General features: G+C 44.4%; 1 protein-coding gene across 1 annotated transcript in view; it reads right to left on the bottom strand.

Annotated features, from left to right (window-relative positions):
* The window catches only part of NPTX2 (neuronal pentraxin 2), a 54509-nt gene that overhangs the window by 19692 nt on the left and 14262 nt on the right, over positions 1-20555 (bottom strand). The window contains exon 3 of the mRNA XM_040356791.1: positions 14504-14748. Coding sequence (XP_040212725.1) covers positions 14504-14748 — 245 coding nt within the window. The remainder of the gene's footprint in view (positions 1-14503; positions 14749-20555) is intronic.

Raw genomic sequence — 20555 nt, forward strand, 5'->3', positions numbered from 1 at the left:
TGGGGACCGTTGGTTGACATCTTCATGTCTCCTTAGAAATGTTCAATAAGGTTCAAGTTAGGGCTGTGGCTGAGCCACTCTAGTACATTTAGAGAGTGGTCCCTGAAGCCTCGTACACACGACCGAGAAACTCGAGGGGGCGAAACACATCGTTTTGCTCGTCGAGTTCCTTGTTAGGCTGTCGAGGATCTCGGCGAGCCAAATTTCTCCATTCCGGTCGAGGAAAAAGAAGACATGCTCTCTTTTTGGCTCGACGAGATCCTCGACAGTTTCCTCGTCGAAAAATGTACACACGACCGGTTTGCTCGGCAAAAAAAAAAAAAAAACGGCAAGTTTCTTACTGGTTTTTGCCGAGAAACTGGGTCGTGTGTACGAGGAGGCCTGAACCACTCCTGTGCTGTCTTGGCTGTGTGCCTAGGATCATTGTCATGTTTACGATACATTATAAATGCGCTGTATGTATAAATATGTGGGTTTAAGAACCATTTTCAAACTTGTAAAAACCTGAAGAAGGGATCTAAAGCATCCTAAAAGCTTGTATCTTTCATACCATTACAAGAACTTTCTCACTCCTGTTCCCTTTCCCTCTAGCTTACACAACAACAAATCATTTCATAATTTTCAAAAACATTTTGTACCTTTTTTGTTCTGCAGCCTAATGCTTTGTACACACGATCAGACAGACTTTTTCCATCGGATTTTCTGATCATGTGTAACCCCATCAGAGTTTTTCCAGTAGCCACGCCCCGTTGAGGAAGTTCCGTTTTGAACGTACCGCGTACGGAGGAAGCAGCTACTTATGATGTCACCCGCTGCTGTACAGTCCACAAGTGATTACTACATGCTGTTTTGGCTCGATCGTTTGTGAGTAGCCTGTGATATTTTAATAAATGCCTGTTTCTTTTAAAGCAGAGAGCACTTAGATTATTTCTTTGTTCCCCTATATACCTACATTGCCTGCTGAGTCTAAAGGAATTTAGTTTCTCTGTGGAGTTTTAAGCAACGTTTTGGAAGATTCTTTTTGAGGAATTGATCTTTGGTTTTATCTGCTTTGCATGACTTCCTGGTAATTCAGGGGTCCATGCCGGAAGGTGAGAGTACCTAGAGAGACTTTTGGTGAAGGAATTGTCACCATTTGTGAATTCTTCAGCACTGGTGGATCATCTTTATGGACTTTTTTTCACTTGCTACATGCTTAATTTATATATTATCATTATTCATATTTCCCTTTTGAATATCGAATCTGCACATTAATTTAATCTTTATTTATGTATGGTTTAATTTTGCGCTGCACTTTTTTCTTGTATATTATTTGTCACTAGAATTTTGTGTTATTTTAATAGTGTTCAGCTTGCATAGGGGGGGTTTGTTTATTAATATTTTTGCGCTGATTGCACTTTCTGCTTTTTTGCATTTCATGGGCTTTGGAAAATATTTTAGCACACCATTTGGTTCAGAATATTTTTTTTCTTGTTTTCCTCCTCTAAAACCTAGGTGCGTCTTAAGGTCAGGTGCATCTTATGGTGCTAAAAATACAGTAGCTAGTCTGAATGGGCATTTTTAGGCATTCTACAGATTCACATAAATATCTACATAAAACATATTTTATATTCATAACATACCATAAAAATACAATAAAAAACCTATATTGAGCTGTAAAGAACTTGGCAGCTTAAACGTGCCACCCAGTCTAGCTATGTGTGTTATTTAACAAATTATGTATTGTGAGGGGTTAGCTCGGTAGCGGGGTGTGTGACCCCTTGGATGGGTTCACCACACACTGAATTTCTACAGATTGGCAGTCAAAGACGGTTGAAAACAAAGTTTCTGGTTTATTTTTCCATCTTGCCGGAAAACAATTGCAAGCATCCAAACAGCATAAACAAAATCAAACATAAAATAAATCCTAGCCACTCTGGGCGTCTACCTTCCAAACAGGAACCTATCTATGAAGTCTAACACAGCCTTCTGCTGGGTAGACAGTGCTGGTCATACAGCACAAAACAATAGTCTTTTGACATTTATAACACAGGAAAAAGTCAATGGTCTCCTCACGTCATCAGGAGACTTTCTGGCACTGCTCTCCTACTCACACAGCCTTAAGAGTGATGCAGCCAATTAGTGGTTATCCTCTGGGCTACTTTATAGAGGCCTTTAATTGCCTCACTCTGAACAGCTGGAGTCTTCCAACGGCCCTTAGCCTTCCTGGCTATTTCTGGCAGCCAAAGCCTAATAATGATTGGTGTATTGTCTAACAAGGCAGAAATGTATGTCCCGACTGTGACAACACCCACAGATTTACCTGACTTCCTGTCACAGTATTTAAACTTCAACAGCGTGAAGGGCTACTTGTTATGCATTTTTGCAGGCAAGAATGTTTCCTCCATTATTATTTCTTCCACCATTTTCCTTTTATAAACTATAACAATCTGAGGTTATAGTATTTTATTTAATATTATTATTATTTATTATATATGTTATATCTTTTTTTGTATATACAATCTTTGTTTTTGAATAAGCATTTAATTTTGGTTGCACCCATGACACGGGATTCACAAATATTGGTTTTCCAAGGGGAAGGCACAGTACAAGCCCCCTGGCCTTATCTGACTAGAGAAGGCTGGATGGGAAGGAGTAACATCTCTTAGTCAATTGTGTATCTAAATTTAAGTTTGAGCTATTGAGATAAACATAAAAAAGGTTTTATAGATTCAACTAATAACCAGCTTTGAAAGAAAAATAATCTTATTTTATATTTATTTTCTTAAAACATACAATATTATTTTGTGTTTTGATCAGTGTAATTAATGTAACAAAATGTACTATACAATCCCTTTACAAAGGAGAAAATTGCGTTCAGTGCCATTGGTTAAAACATAGCCTGTAGAAGGGAAATTGATGACATTTTCATATCAATGTATTCCTGCCAAATATTATAGATTCTTTCCATCTGTCTAAATGAATCACCCCATTTTAATTAGTAATTCTGTATTTGTTATCATAGTTTATGGAACATAAGCCTGCAAAGAGATGTTTGATGTGAACATAGTTTTGCAAATCTATCAAAAATATTCCTTTAGCAAAACCGTGGTTTGTAGTAGGTCTCTGCTGCAGCTGAGGCAGTTCTATGGATGAGGCGAAAGAAAATTTGCCCTGGGCTCAGGCAAAAATGCCAAGATGTAAACTTGTTAGTATTATAGCCTGGATAGCTGATGTTCAGAAACAGCTTGTATCCAAGACTCCACAGCTCAAAAAAGACAAGAGATGTCTTATTTAAAAGACATTATTCTCTTTCATGTTTTTACCTTCTTGAAAATGATATGTAAGGATATGTAAGTCTACTAAAAAAACAAAATGTTACACAAAATTCCAAAACATTCCTAATCCCTAACTAAGTATTTTTCCTGCATCAAAAAACAAACAAAAACATATTGACCATGAATTGTCAATAAAACACAACTGCAGGCAATACTTTTTTTATTTTTAGGCTGGGTTTACACCGCAGCTCACAGCAGGGGTCCGGTGCGTACCCGTTCACTGTTTCAGGTCCAAATTCAGTCCAAATTCACCCATATGGATCAGAAGATGCAAGTCCATTGTGGGCATATTTGCCGTTCTTTCCCTCAGTTAAGATGACGTTTTTTCTTTAGGCCTCTCCTTGCATGTCAGAGGTTAGGTATTTATAGCGGTGTGTCAGTGTATAGCCCATCCCCATTGAAAACGTCAACCTATGACGAAACGCGCCTGGGACGTCACCGCGCTCGATGTGAATGAGGAAGGGCTCCTCTATTGCCGACCGGCATTGTTTTACATGCTTTTATGATTCTGCTTTCTTGTAAGTACAATCTTTTATACTTAAATAAAACCTCTCAAACGGTATTATGCTATGATCTGTTCTTTCATTTTTGATTCACGGACCATTCGAGTGAAGGGGGTAGCTGTTTCCCATTGGAGGATTTGATCTGGAGATTTCTGGACCCTGTGCATTACCTTGTGTGTAAACCTACTGACTGAGAACATATCTGCTTGAGGCTGATTTTTCTTATCAATCTGGTAAGAGGCTGTCTATGTGGTGGCGGTTTCACGGATGGTTCTAATCTTTCACTGCGGTGCTGTTCGTCTCAGCTGATTATTATTCACAATCCACTTCACTTTTGGGACATTTTTTATGACTGTTTCATATATATCAATTTATCAACACACATCTGGCATGGTTGCTGGGTGACTTTAGTTGGCACAGTTTTTTCCTTTTCCATGTATTCTATGAGTGTATACACTGTTTATTGCAGCCTTCTGGTTTAGATTACGCTATTTTTTCATTAATTCATCATTTAGGTTTAGAGAAAATGTTCTTGTTTTATGGATCAGAAGATACCCAGGACCCCTGTACAATTCACTCCGGAGCTGCTCTGGAGATGTGTGAACTGGTTCCATTGAGAACCGGTCACAATCTCCTGATATGCAAATTCGCAATAGTGTGAACCCAACCTGAATTTTGGATAGAGCAGAGGAGGGATAGAACTAGGTTTTTATTAGGGGAAAGTTCCTTGTATTTCCTGTGTGGTCTTTAACCACTTAAGGACCCATTCACGCCGATATACGTCGGCAGAATGGCACTGCTGGGCACAATCACGTACCTGTACGTGTCTCTTTAAGCCCAGCCGTGGGGTCGCGAGCGCACCGACATCGGCGCGCTCGGGACCCAGTCCGAAGCTCCTGTGACCGTGCCCTGCGAACCCGATCTCCACCAGTGTTCCGCTATCGGTCACAGAAGCTGAAGAATAGGGAGAGGTGTGTGTATTGTGGCAGTGCCAGTGATCGTCTGTTCCTTGATATAGGGAAAGACGATCACTGACGTCACACGTCCAGCCCTACCCCCTACAGTTAGAAACACATATAAGGTCACACTTAACCCCTACTGTGCCCGCAGAGGTGATCAAATACCACCAAAAGAAAGCTCTATTTGTGGGGGAAAAAGGACGCCAATTTTGTTTGGGGGCCACATCGCACGACCGCGCAATTGTCTGTTAAAGCAGTGCCGAATCGTAAAACCTGGCCGGGTCCTTTAGCTGCCTAAAGGTCCGGGTCTTAAGTGGTTAACCTGCATAATGGTCCGGGTCTTAAGTGGTTAAGGGTAACATTATGTTAATGAAAAATATGCCTGATTCCTGTATAATACTAGCAGCATTGTCAATCTGGTGAGTGGGTAGTGTTAGATACACTAGCAAATTTAGATAAGTCTTAACTAACAAATTAAACTGCAAACACTTTTTAAAGGGGTTGTAAAGGTAAATGTTTTTTCACCTTAACGCATATACAAATTACTTGCCTGAGCCCTTGAAAGTCCCGCGCTCGCCCCCGTCATCCTCCTCCTTTCTGAGCCTGGCCGTTGATTGGCTACACTGGATGGATTGAAAGCAGCGCAGCCATAGGCTCGCGCTGCTGTCAATCACATCCAATGAAGCGGCGTGCCGGGGGTGGGGCCGAGTGATATAATGACCGGCAATAGCCGCCGGCTGTATCACGGGAGCGCGCAGGCAGAAACTCAACACCATGCGAGCTTGCATGAAAGTGTTGAGTTCTTGCGTGGAGGAGCCGAAACAGCCGCCGAAGGACCCCAGAAGACCAAGTTCGGGGACAACACTAACAAAACAAGCTGCACAGTGGAGGTAAGTATAACATGTTTGTTATTTAAAAAAAAAAATTACTTTACAAAAAAGTTGGGCGGTATGTGTATAGTACAACAGTAAAAGGTACCTGTATATACCACACAAAACATCATATACAATATGCTCAGGACTATGTGATGTACATTGTACGTTACATAGTCCTGACTGCTGTGTCGTAAATTGCATACCCCTGACCACTACCACTGTATACTGCACTATTCTTTACTATATAATGCTGACCCCTGTTCTCTTTACACTAGGTTGTATATTACAAATTCCTAGCTCCTGCAATCTGTATGCTTTGTCACACTTTACATACTTCTGACTACTACCCCTGTATACTGCACTATACATTATATAATTCTGACCGCTGCTCCCTCTACACTAGTATGTGTTACATACTCCTGGCCAATGGACTCTGTCAGCTGTACTGTACATTACATACTTCTGACTGCTGCTATCTGTATTCTGTGTAGTACACTGCATACTCCTGTCCATTGCCACAGTATACTGGACTTTACATGAGGCTGTAAATGACATACTCCTGACCAATGCACTCTGTCAGCTGTGCTGTACATTACATATTCCTTATGGCTGAACTCTGTATACTGTGGTGTACTTGGCAAACTCTTACCTGCTGCACTCCTGCCTTATAGAGTGGTCAGGATTATGTAACATATCGCCCTGTGTAAAAAGTGCAGTGGTCAGAAGTATGTAATGTAGCGCTCTGCTCCTGTTGAACAGGCGCTGCTTTAAATTTAGTGGGGGTCTGAGCTTTTATTTGGCTCAGACCAGAGTTATTAAGGGCAATTTAGTCTCTGTTCCAGCCATGGCTGTGCTGAGTGTATCCACCATTGCTCGTCTGGGGGTGTCATTACCACCCCAGGCCAAGGGTGGCAGCAGCAAGGTCAAGGTGTATTGAGTGTCCCCCTCAGCAGCGAAACAGTTGGAGTGGTCGCCCCGCTGTGCATGCTGGGGAGGGGTACTTAAGGGGCAGATGCCATTTGTGCGGGGTCCGTTCGCGCCTCCTGGCCCACCTGGCCTAAGGTGCGTGCTCTGAATCCTGGTCCCGGGGCCACATTGGCCCGGGGCTGCGGCTTCGTCTGGTGGGCCCAGTTGTCTGGTTGGGGCCTGCACTGCAAAGGTGATCCTGTGCTGTCTGTCCTGTGGGAGGAAGCCACTTGATGAAGGAAGCCAGGGGAGTACCTATCCTGGAGAAGGCCATGCAAGAGGCTGGTATCTTAGGAGAAGGCCTAGAAACTTCATCGAAGGATGCACCGAAACACAGAGAGGCTTCACAGTGTCGCCTGTCGGATCAAACATTTCTAAAGAAACCAAGCTAAAGAGATCCGGATGCTGAATCCTGTGGCAGAGGATTCTGGACCAAAGTGTCTCATCAAGAAAGGAAAGTCTGTGGCAGAGACTGTACTTTACTTTGTGCGCCATCCCGGCTGCTAGGCCAGTGAGAGGGACCTATCCGAGTGAGCAATACCCACTCTGGCTATAGTGGCGACAAGAACTGTTTGCTGGAAACAGGAGTGTTTCTCTGCTTTTGATTATGCACCTGAACCTGCCTACCCTTCCACCCCTCATCCTTCTTTTCTAAAGTTCTGCAAAATAAATCCAAGAAAAAGAAGTGCACTGTGTGGACATTGAAATTCTTCAGACTCTCCTATTACCCTAGACGGTGAGAACATAGAGGTAACGTGCCACCCAAAATCTAACCAGCAGATCCTGCGGGGGTAGTGCTACAGTAACATACAGTCTTGCGTGGAGTGTAGAGTTCAGGAACATGTTTTTATTATTGCAGTATTTATCATAAAATAATTGATGTGGCAGTCACTTTTCAATAGTGGTTTCTTCTATATTTTTGTTTTTGCACTAAATATAGAGAATTAGAGATTGATGTTAGAGTGAGCTTTGTATCTACCATGTTTAATATCTGTTAATATAAGATATTGATCACATAATGAATACATTGGGGTAGATTCAGGTACATTTGCGCAGTTCTTACGGAGGCGCAGCGCACCGTTTTGCCGCTGTGCCTCCGTAAATTACCTGCGCTACAATTGATTCACGGAGCAGTAGCTCCGTAAATTGCGTGGGCGCTCCTGAAAAATGCCCGGCGTAAGAGCGCGCAATTTAAATGATCCCATAGGGGGCGTGGAAACGTAGTGCGCATGCTCCGTCGGGAAACTTTCCCGACGTGCTTTGCGGTAAATGAAGTCGCAAGGACGTCAATTGCTTCAAAGTGAATGTAACGGGAGTCACTTTAGGGGCACAGGGTGAATGAGAACCCCACTATGGTCTGTGCTAGTCACATTTAATGCGGTCAGATATTGTATATATTGTATATATATTGTGTGTTGGCTGATGTATACTAGTAAGCTTGCTGTGATGAAAGGGGTGGGGTGTGATTGCATTCCATTGTCTATTGTGGTAATTAAGTCTGTATGTGGATTGGAGCTTGGTTAGCAGTCTGCATACCTATTATGGGATGTTAAAGTGTCTTGCTGTGAGGAAAGGGGGGGAATCACTCCAGCAACCCCCCCCCCCCCTGCTAAGACTGTTTACTGAAGGAGAAGTTTGAACACACCTGACCTGTATCACCATTGTCATTGGACAATTTAACCCACCCTGTTTCCCAAGGGTGGGAGGGATGTATTTTGAAGAGGAATGTGTTACCATGTGCAGATAATAAAGAGTCATTCCCTGTTTTAAACCTCAAACAAGAGCTGTGTGTCTCGTTTCTGGGGGGATTATTATCGGTCGTGTTCGTTTGCCTGATTGTGGAGTGTCGATAAGCTGTCTTGGATGGGATGGAAGGTCGTAAACGGTGGTGACCGTTACAGTGGTGGCACAGCAGTGGGATAATTCCATCGCTTAAAGGACAGCTACAAGGACACAGGACAATGGAGTCTCAGTATGCACTGCTGAAGCGCTCCACCCTCAAGTACTTACTGGAGAGCCGGGGCAGACCGGCTAGCAACCGTAAAAAGATGGACATGATCACAGAACTTGTCCAAATGGATGGAGCAGAAAGACCCAACATAACGGAAAGGCCCAGCGTAACAGACAGGACCCCGGAGGAGGCAAGCTTTGATCGGGCTGTCAAACTAAGACTGGCACACTATGGTCCTAACCCTCCACCGGAGATCATAGACCGAGTTAAAGCTGCTGTGGATGCAAATTGGCTACGGCAAAGAGGTTCCGCAGCAGCAGAAGTCACAGCAGCACCAGCTGAAAGGAGAAAGATACATTTTGCTGCTTTTAAGAACTTCATTGAAACTGAAGGGGAGATTGATGGGTACCTTGCTGATTTTGAACGGCAATGTGCCCTACACCGGGTGCCCACAGAGGAATGGGTTACCATTTTGTCTGGGAAATTGTCTGGCCGGGCCAGTGAAGCGTTCAGGGCCATCCCAGACAAGGATATTATGAACTATGGACTGGTAAAAGAAGCACTTTTGGCCAGGTATGCCATCACACCGGAGGCATACCGGAGGCGGTTCCGAGAGACGAGCAAGCAGACTGGAGACTCCTATACCGAGTGGGCATGCCGCCTACACCGCACAGCATCCCACTGGGTCGATGGATGCCAAGCAGAATCCGGGGAAGAGGTGCTGCAGGTGTTCCTGCTGGAGCACTTCTTTGACAAACTGTCCCGGGAAGTCAGAGAATGGGTCCGGGACAGAAACCCTTTCTCCTTGTCTGAAGCAGCTCGCCTGGCGGACGAATACACAGATGCCCGCAAACTGGACAACTCTGTGGTCAAGACCACAGCTCGGGTGGATTATCGATCAGCGGCACCCCCCCCGGCTATTGCCTACAAACCCCAGTCGGACCGTCCTACAACACCACCTCCAGCGGCCACTTATCCTCAGAAGCCTAGGTTCAACTCCCAGGACTACTCACAGCCCATCAGGTGTTTTGGGTGTAAACAGCTAGGACACAGAAAGCTAGACTGTCCATTGAATCCACCCAGGCAGTCACAGTCATGGAGACAGCCAGAAAGGGGGAACCCCCGCACATCCATGCCTGCGGCCCACTGCGTTGAGGAGGAAGAACATTGGGGCGTTCTGCACGAGGCAGATCCGATACAAGCAGCTAACCAGGACAACAGGCAGCAACACAGGCAGACTGTCTGGGTCAATGGAAAGGTAGCCAATGGACTACGTGATTCTGGGGCCACGATGACCCTGCTACAGAAGAAACTCATCCCAGAGAGCCAGCACACCGGAGACACCGTAGCCGTAAGAGTAGCAGGAGGCACCGTCTTCCGGCTACCCGTTGCCCGGGTTCACCTGGATTGGGGGGTTGGTTCGGGACATGTGAATGTGGGGGTGATGAAGGATTTGCCAGCAGATGTACTACTGGGGAATGATTTGGCCCCCCTTGTTTCTGCGTACGCCCCGATGTGCCCCGCTGAAGCCCACACAGTGACTACCTGTGCCCAGACCCGCGTTGCTGGAACCAACTCGCTTGCTGCTGAGACCCGGGTAAGACTACCTTCCCTGACATGTACTGTAGATCCGGCACAATATCACAGTCTAAAATGGGAATGTGACAAGTTGGCCCGTGAGAAATCAGAGATGCAACGACACTATGTCATGTATTATGAGATGTCCCGTGGCTTGAACATTGAAATGCACAAACAGGCTGAAATTGTCAAAAGATTAAATGGGATTTGCATCCAGGTGGTGCCTTATCTGTCCCAAGAGCATCAGCAACAGGTTTTGGGAGCCATTGAGAGAGCAAAGCAAGTGACTGTTCCAGAACTGAATTCCATTATTCACCTTCACCATCAGCTACCGACCTGGTAAGCCAGATGGCAATGCTGATGGTTTATCCCGGCAAACAGACGTTATCCCGGCCTCCTAGTTCCGGACATCCCCAAATTGACCCGAAAAGGATCAAGCCGGGTCTGCCGAAGTGTTCCACAAGGAGGGAGCCATGTAACGGGAGTCACTTTAGGGGCACAGGGTGAATGAGAACCCCACTATGGTCTGTGCTAGTCACATTTAATGCGGTCAGATATTGTATATATTGTATATATATTGTGTGTTGGCTGATGTATACTAGCAAGCTTGCTGTGATGAAAGGGGTGGGGTGTGATTGCATTCCATTGTCTATTGTGGTAATTAAGTCTGCTATGTGGATTGGAGCTTGGTTAGCAGTCTGCATACCTATTATGGGATGTTAAAGTGTCTTGCTGTGAGGAAAGGGGGGGAATCACTACAGCAACCCCCCCCCCCCCTGCTAAGACTGTTTACTGAAGGAGAAGTTTGAACACACCTGACCTGTATCACCATTGTCGTTGGACAATTTAACCCACCCTGTTTCCCAAGGGTGGGAGGGATGTATTTTGAAGAGGAATGTGTTACCATGTGCAGATAATAAAGAGTCATTCCCTGTTTTGAACCTCAAACAAGAGCTGTGTGTCTCGTTTCTGGGGGGATTATTATCGGTCGTGTTCGTTTGTCTGATTGTGGAGTGTCGATAAGCTGTCTTGGATGGGATGGAAGGTCGTAAACGGTGGTGACCGTTACAGTGAACGACATCCAGCACCATTCACGATTCACTTACGCAAACGACGTAATTTTTCAAAAACGCGACGCGGGAACGACGGGTATATGTAGCATTAGCAGGGGCAGCCTTACGCAAAAACCGACGTACGCAAACGATGTAAACTGTGTACGCAGGGCTCGCGTAGGGTAGTGAATCGGCGTTAGTATGCAATTTGCATACTATACGCTCACCACTACCGGAACGCCCCCTAGCGGCCATCGTAACAATGCAGCCTACGATATGACTGGCATAAGAGCCTTATGCTAGTCATATCTTAGGCTGCAGTCGGCGTAACGAGGTTCCTGAATCAGGAGCATTCGAAACGCCGGCGCAAGTAAGCAATTGCGCTGCGTAACTATGGTTACGCAGATGCAATTGCTACCTGAATCTACTCCATTGTTTTGGGCAAACTCATGACAGGGAAGCACAACCACTGTGTAGCATTGGGAAGCAGGAAGCAAAAATAGGCACATACAGTATGGCTCCTTCTAAATGCACATACAGTATAATCACAAACTATACATAGAAACATTATTTATATGTTAAAACTTTTTTGACCGGAAGTCATTGAAACTTAGATATACAAACTTAGTAGTAGGCATTATTTGACTATACAGTATCTAATGTGTCAGCTTAACAGTGAGGTCTGAGAATGAAGCCTCGTACACACGACCGAGGAACTCGACGGGCGAAACACATCGTTTTCCTCGTCGAGTTCCTTGTCAGGCTGTCGAGGAACTGGACAAGGCAAGTTTCTTCATTCCCGTCGAGGAAATAGAGAACTTGCTCTCTTTTTGGCTCGTCGAGTTTCTCGACAGTTTCCTCGACGAAAATGTACACACGACCGGTTTCCTCGGCAAAAAAATATCTCCCAGCAAGTTTCTTGCTGGTTTTTGCCGAGAAACTCGATCGTGTGTACGAGGCCTTAGGAATTAGGAACACTTGCATGCCCCTAGTACTCTGCTGCAGTATAATTTAAAGCTGAACTTCAGCCAGATATAACAGACACTGATGCAGCTCTGTAATCATTAATACATCATTACATTTATTTTAATTTTTCTTTCTTTTTTATTTTCTGCAAGCAGTGTAAGTACCTAAATGTGACTTTGTATCTGCCTCTGTACTGCAGAGCTGGAGTGTGAAGAAAATAAGAAGCAGCAAAAGTAACTAATTCAAGTGTTGACCAGAAGCATGCTGATAGCAGGAGAGAGAAGAGTAACTGTGATATTTCACTGTCTAGTCACAGGTTTGGGGTGGGTCCAGGACAGTCTGAGCTCAGAAAAACTGGGTTGAATGATGCTGGCTGACACACTGAGGACATCTTGTGGAAGGCAAGAGATACTACAGGGAGAGCTCTGGATTGAAAGTGAATATTAACCCCCCTGGCGGTATTCCCGAGTCTGGCTCGGGGTAAGATTTTTATACCAAGAGCGGTATCCCCGAGCCAGACTCGGGCTCGCCTCGCAGCAGCAAGAGACAAAGTTACTTACCTTGTCCCTGGATCCTGCGATGCCGCCGCGATGTGTGAGTGAGCGGGTCCTCGCTCGATTCACACAGTGCCCGCGTGCCGCCGATCTCCGTTCCCTGCGACGTTATGACGCACGGGGGTGGAGAACGGCGCCAAATTCAAAAATGTAAACAAACACCTTACATACAGTATACTGTAATCTTATAGATTACAGTACTGTATGTAAAAAATACACACCCCCCCTTGTCCCTAGTGGTCTGCCCAGTGCCCTACATGTACTTTTATATAATAAAAACTGTTCTTTCTGCCTGGAAACTGGAGATTGTCCATAGCAACCAAAAGTGTCCCTTTATGTCAAAAGTGGTTTTAGAGCAGCTAGAAAACAGCGATAATAAATTATAATCACTTGCAGAATTGAGCTATAGCGATTTGTGGGGAAATTCGTCATAAAAAAATAAAAGTAATGACAGCGACAATTCTGCAACTGAGTAAATTTCAGTGATTTTGAGTTGATTACATTATTGAATAATTTTTATTATAATTATATTATTATTTGTTATAATTATTTATAATTATTTATTTTATTATAATTTATAATTTTGTTTTTCAAACAAGACTCTTGTTTGGTCAGATTTAAGTGAGTTATTCCTAAGAATTACAGGCCTACAGTAAAAAAAGCCAAATTTTCTTGCAAATAAATGGTACCGCTTTCAGCACCTAAAATCTGAAATAATCAAAAAAATCAAAAAAAGCTGCTTTTATATGTTATTTTTTAGCCAGCTATACATTTTAATCTTCTTATTTTTATTTCAATTTTTTTTCATGGCACGCAGCATTGTGCGTGAGGAAGTAAAAAGGCGAAGTCATAGGCCCAGATCCACAAAGAAATTACGCCGGCGTATCTATTGATACGCCGCATAATTTCTACGATCCCCCGTCGTATCTTTGTTTTGTATCCACAAAACAAGATACGACTGAATGTGGGCTCGATCCGACTGGTGTGCGTCCTAGTACGCCGTCGGATCTTAGGTGCATATTTACGCTGGCCGCTAGGTGGCGTTTCCGTTGATTTCCATGTAGAATATGCAAATGAGCTAGATACGGCGATCCACAAACGTACGTCCGCCCGGCGCATTTTTTTTTACGTAGTTTCCGTAAGGCTTTTTTCGGCGTAACGTTACCCCTGGGTCTATGAGGCGTACACAATGTTAAGTATGGACGTCGGGACAGCGTTGAATTTTCCGTCGTTTGCGCAAAACGTTCGCGAATAGGGCATTTGCGTAGAATTGGAAATCATTGGCTTGCTGCGGGTTCATTTGGAGCATGCGCACTGGGATACCCCCACGGACGGCGCATGCGCCGTTCAAAAAAAAAAGTAATTTACGTGGGGTCAAGTAGAATTAACATAAAACACGCCCACATCTTTGTCATTTGAATTCCGCGCCCCTACGCCTACACATTTACGCTACGCCGCCATAACTTTAGACGCAAGTGCTTTGTGAATACAGCACTCGCCTCTCAAAGTAGCGGCGGCGTAGCGTAACTACGATATGTTACGCCTGCTTAAAATTACGCCGATCTACGTGGATCTGGCCCATAAACTTATATATATCTAAAAGTATTTGAAACAAACTATATTTTCCACTTAATCACAGTCTTTCAGGAAGTTTTTAAGCATTATCAACATCAAATTACATGAAATGATTTATGCTTCAGTGTTTTTTTTTTTGCTTCCTTCAATTTTCTTCACTTAATTTGTTTACCAGGATACAAGTAATTACTTAAAGAATATGCCTACCTTGTCATTAACTAAAAGTTCAATCGGGTGATTCCCCCATTCGATCAGCACAATCTCATTAGCCTGGCCCTGCACAGCGTAGGAGAACGGGGTTCCAATCCCAGGCGAGGCGCTGGACTTCAGCCACATACAGATTGTGAACGCAAACAGCTCAGGCAGAGTCTTTTTAATCCTGCCGTACAAATAATTGGTACGAAGTGGGAGGGAAACCTTGAAGTCATCTGGCGATTTGAATGCGCTGCTGCCTGTTGGAGCACAGAAAAAGAAAAAACAAAATATGACATTGCAGGTCTTCCACTTCTACATTAATGATAAAAAAATGAAATTATAGCGTGTGTTATTTTGTTAAAAGAGATTACATAAACTTGCACTGCGCAGTTAAATCATTAAAACACTGAGGTCTTAAAAGGGCTAAATACCATCAAAGTGACACAAAAATAAATCCATGCAGATGTCTAATGCTCCCTTCCCCCCAGAGTGACAATTATATAGTCCAAAGGTGCCCAGAAGTTCATTCATCCAGAGTGTAGGCACTCTAATACAGGAGGCGTGTTACTGGCCAGATCACCAGGTGAAAACAGGGAACAAAGCCCAAAAAAAAAAAGAAAACAAATACAGCCACCGTGTGTCCCTGCAATCATAGGCTCCCCAGACTGAGGAACAAGTCGAAGACAGCCAGTTTATTATTGGCATGCCAATGCTTGGTGCCAGAACCTTCTACCAGCCTGTACAGTACATGGGGGTGTGCACCATCCTGTAGCTTTATCAACTCCAAGCAGAAGTGACCCCTCAGTTGGAGGGGGGTAAATGGTATCGAGGGGAGGGTGACAGAAGTGTGGTGGGTACAGGATGACAAGAGGGCGATAAAGGTGAAAGTATGATAGGGATAGAGGGTGATAGAAGAGAAGCGGTGCAAGGTGTGTGTGTGTTGCGTGGGGGGTGGCAGAGTAATAGGGGTGTGGAATGGGAGAAGGGGAGGCAAAGTGATATGGAAGAGGGGGGGTATATTGGAAGGGATTGATGGAGATGACAGAAGGAGGGGTTCAGAGGTGAAGATACTCTGGAAATGGAGAGTGGTTAGAGAGCAAAAGAAGGGGCGGCAGCAAGGGCAGTTTGTGGTGTATAGGGAAATATGGTGAGAGCAGCATGTGTGAGCAATGTTCTGCGGGAGAGGCTTGTTAACACAGGGTGTACTGGCACACAAGCCTTCCCTGTTGAAGTGTGCATTTGACGGAGCTCTCCTAAGTCTTCCACACATGGCTCTCAGTGACAGCTCTGTTCCTCAGGAGCCCGAACAGCAAACCTGCCAGCAGGACAAGGTCAGAGCTGCAGCACCTCAATCGTTGAGGGTGGTTGACGTATCTTCTGATGCTGAGCAGAAAGGAGTTAATATGAGAGTGCAAAGGGGTCAGCAGAGATGAGTCAGAGTGGGGACAACCTGATAACAGAACAATGTTGAGGAGCGAGGGTGAGGTGGTGGAATCATGGCATAGCAGAAGAGTTAGGGCTTGGTCCTGCACCCTCCAGCCAGAAGATGCAGCGACAACAGGGGCGGGACAATGGGTGGGTAGGAGGGGAAGCTGTCCTGGGCGCAATGGCTTATCGCAGGAATGGGGGCGTCCTGACCCTAACCCTAAGGGTAGAGGGGGGCACAGTTTGGCATCTTTGCCCTGGGTGACAGCATAGGCTGTTGCCCCATGCCTGGAAACCAAGGTAGGTGCCCCTTCTGCCTCTGCCTTCACTCGACGAGTGAAACCATTATCATTGAGACACAAATGAGAGAACTCTCTGTAATGGCACCCTGGATAGCAGTAGAACTTCCCCCACCATATTCAAAACCAAAAAACGAAACTTTTGGTAGGACACCTTAATTTCTTATCCCTATTTTCCTTGTGATGCAGTACAGCAAAAATGCAGCTCGAACGTTATCCATTTGCATTCTTCACTACGACTTGCTGATAGCAAAATAGAAAAGGATGTTAATGTGTCATTAAAAACATTTATTTTTTTTGGTGGGGGGGTTAAGAATGAAGACCATAGACATACACAGAGTTCAATATTTGCTTGTTGGCCTGCAGGGCTCTTAGAACCTTAGATGGAAAGATTTAGGGGCAGATCTAGTGATACGCCGGCGTACTTTCAAATTTCCCGCGTCGTATCTTTGTTTTGAATCCTCAAAACAAGATAAAACGGCATCTGGGTTAGATCCGACAGGCGTACGTCTTCGGATCTTAGATGAAATTCTTCGGCGTCCGTTGGGTGGCGTTCCTGTCGTATTCCGCGTCGAGTATGCAAATTAGCTATTTCCGACTATCCACAAAAGTACGAGCGGCCGTCGCAATCTTTTACGTAGTTTCCGTTCGGCTTTTTTCGGCGTATAGTTAAAGCTGCTATTTGGTGGCGTACGCAATGTTAAGTATGGCCGTCGTTCCCGCGTCGAATTTGAAAATATTTTGTTTGGTTTGCGTAAGTCGTCCGTGAATGGGGCTGGACGTAATTTACGTCCACGTCAAAACAATGACGTCCTTGCGACGTCATTTAGCGCAATGCATGGCGGGAAATTTAGGGACGGCACATGCGCAGTTCATTCTGCGCGGGGACGCGCTTCATTTAAATGAAACACGCCCCCTACTCGCCAATTTTAATTAGGCGCCGTTACGCCGCGAGAGATACACTACGCAGCCGTAACTTACGGCGCAAATTCTTTCTGGATTCAAAGCTTCCAAAAGTAAGTTACAGCGGCGTAGCGTATCTCACATACGCTGCGCCCATGCAATTGTATGTGAATCTGCCCCTGTCTGCTTATGTGAATACGGCTTTGCATGCTGTATGGCCATTTAATCACTGCCTAGTGGAGTTATTACTTACTGAATATTTAAAAAGACTTTACTATAAAAAACAAATCAAATATCGAATATAGCCAGTCATCCCTATGTTTCCGCTAGCCATTTATTTTTAATTCCAGCAATTAAAATCCTCATCTCGCACAGTGAAAGTCACTTTAAAAAGGAAAACACAATCTGTTCTACTTTCCACTAACATAATAGACTGTAATGGCTGATCAAAAGCTCTTTGCACCTGGTAACACAGTAATGCTTTTTATCTCTGTGTGAATGATGGAGATCTGACAACGCCTATCTACAACATGTAAAAGTATACTCCACCATAATTTAATGTGGAGGATGGGTTGCCTATTATGCTGTACCTTTTTTTATGCACAACACATTTTTTAATAGGATTTCTCAGGAGATGTAATAGTTGCTGTAGCAGCCCCTACATTCACACCCCCGTAAAAAAATATCATCTTGATCCTTGCCCTATTGTTGCTTCTTTACTTGGCAGCGAGGTCTCCAAAGGACGCCGCTGTATTTTATTGTAGCATTGTAATACTGCATTTCACCAGCAGGTAATGCTAAATGTGACATCTGTAATTAGAGATCTGTGTCCATAGAAAAAAACTTCCAATGCAGGAATTCTTTAAAGGAATGTAGCAGTTGTTCTTTGTCAGCCTCTTAGCCAGAAATAAACAGCAATATTAAGCTTACAAGCAAAGAGTATTATAAACACACAGGGCCGGATTCACAAAGAGTTACGCCGGTGTATCAGTAGATAGGCCGACGTAACTCGGAATCTAAGCCCGTCGTAAGTTTAAGTGTCTGCTCAAACTGACATACACTTAAACCTAGCTAAGATACGACCGCCTGCGCCGTCGTATCTTAGGGTGCAATTTTTCCGCTGGCCGCTAGGTGGCGCTTCCATTGATTTCGGCGTAGAATATGTAAATGACTAGATACACCCATTCACGAACGTACGCTTGCCCGTCGCAGTAAAGATACGCCGTTTCCGTAAGAGATACGCCGCGTAAAGATAAACATGCCCCCTAGGTGGCGTAGCCAATGTTGATTATGGCCGTCGTTCCCGCGTCAAAATTTGAAAAATTTACGTCGTTTGCGTAACTCATTCGTGAATGGGGCTGGACGTAATTTACGTTCACGTCGAAAACAATGACGTCCATGCGGCGTACTTTGGAGCAATGCACACTGGGAAATTTCACGGACGGCGCATGCGCAGTTTGGGAAAAACGTCAATCACGTCGGGTCACCAAAGATTAATATAAAACACGCCCCCTCATCCTCATTTGAATTAGGCGTGCTTACGCTGGCCCCGTTTACGCTACGCCGCCGTAACTTAGGAGGCAAGTGCTTTGTGAATACAGCACTTGCCTCTCTGACTTACGGCAGCGTAGCGTAAATACGATACGCTGCGCTGCTGTAACAATGCGCGCCCCTACCTGAATCCGATCTAGTCTCTTCTAAATTCCTTTGTAAACACAAACATTGCATAAATCTTCAAACAAAAACATGCTTTGGCTATGTATACCCCACAATTCCCCAATTTTAATTATTTACAGCACTTATCACACTGAATTAAAATTTTACTTGCCCCTGCAGTCTTCTGAAACATTTTATGCATTGAGTTTAAACAGCGTAGCACAGCACACAATAACACTCAACTTTCTTTTGTGGTGGATAGAGTGGATCAGGTTTATTTTCCATCCATTTGGGATGATTTCCCTTCAAGTGTGAGGAAACCCCTCCAAAATGAGACAATCCCTGGTAGTCACCAGGGAACCACCAGAAATGGTGGTTCTTTTGGAAGATTTCCCATCCATTCCTATTCTGGTGACAACTGTGTGAGAGCTGATTGGAGGAAAGAGACACCCTATCCCCCCCTCCACATGGGCAGAGGAACAAAGGAACATGCAGAGCTGTATTCTAAATAGACAAGCTGTGTGCTTATCTCCCTCCCCATCACAAATTTCAGGAAAACTTCTCAGAAGGTCTAGGTCTAGGTCTAATAACCTATACACGATCGGTTTGGACTGATGAAAACGGTCCTTCAGACCGTTGTCCTCTGGCGATCCTATTGTGTGTACAAGGCCTAAGCCATTACCTTAATACACAGTATATGCATACATATTTCTATATCCTATTACAATATTGGGTTGTAGGAACAATAAATACAAGCTCATATTCAACAACAGCACCATTTTCATGCACAGCTTCTTCTTTATCCATACAGTCATGGACAACCTTTGATGTACTCACAGTTGAGAATTAGGTATGCCAAACAAACATTTGAACTCAGGACCTGGGGCTCTATTCCTACAATGCTAAAGGCTATGTGGCCTACCTTTGTTTAATAATCCCCTGCGCTGCTTAGTAAAACATCCCACTATCTTAGAACAGACTGAAATGCTGATGATAAATAATACTTGAAGGGCAGAGTATAAACTCTAAAAGCATATGGTTTGTTGGTACTAAAGTACTGAATATGTAAGAGTGCCTTAGGCCGCGTACACACGGTCGTTCCAAACCGATGAGAATGGTCCGACGGGCCATTTCCATTGGTTCACCGCTGAAGTGGCCTGATGGTCTGATGTGCGTACACACCATCGTTCCAAAAACCGATCGGGTCAGAACGCGGTTACGTCAAACACACGACACACTTCCAAGCATGTGTCGACTTGATTCTGAGCATGCGTGGGTTTTGAATTGATGCTTTTCTGTACTAACCATCGGTTTGGACCGATCGGGCAGCGGTCCATCGGTTCGGTTTTGAAGCATGTTTTAAAACTTTGGACAGAAGGAAAACAGACCGATGGGCTATACACACGGTCGGTTTGGACCGATGAAACTGAACCTCGGTTCATTCTCATCGGTTTTGTCCGACCGTGTGTACGCGGCCTTAGAGTATTGTGCTGGGTTGCAAAGACAAGCTTGTACTTTACAGTCATTCTGCATTTGAACTTAGTGTTTTGTGCACATTTATAAAATGTGCAAAAAACACGCATTGACCTGACGTTGCTATTCATTATTAATGGCACCCCATCCATGTCGCGCATGGGGCTGCTCAATGCACGTGGTGAAAAATGCACAAACAACACACATATGCATGACATGATTTTGTGCATGTCCATAGAACGATAATGTGAATGCAGGCTTACTGAAGGATATTGGTTATTGCCCTGTACACACGACCGGTTTTCCTG

This window comes from Rana temporaria, chromosome 6 (assembly GCF_905171775.1).
Source record: "Rana temporaria chromosome 6, aRanTem1.1, whole genome shotgun sequence".
NCBI lineage: Eukaryota > Metazoa > Chordata > Amphibia > Anura > Ranidae > Rana > Rana temporaria.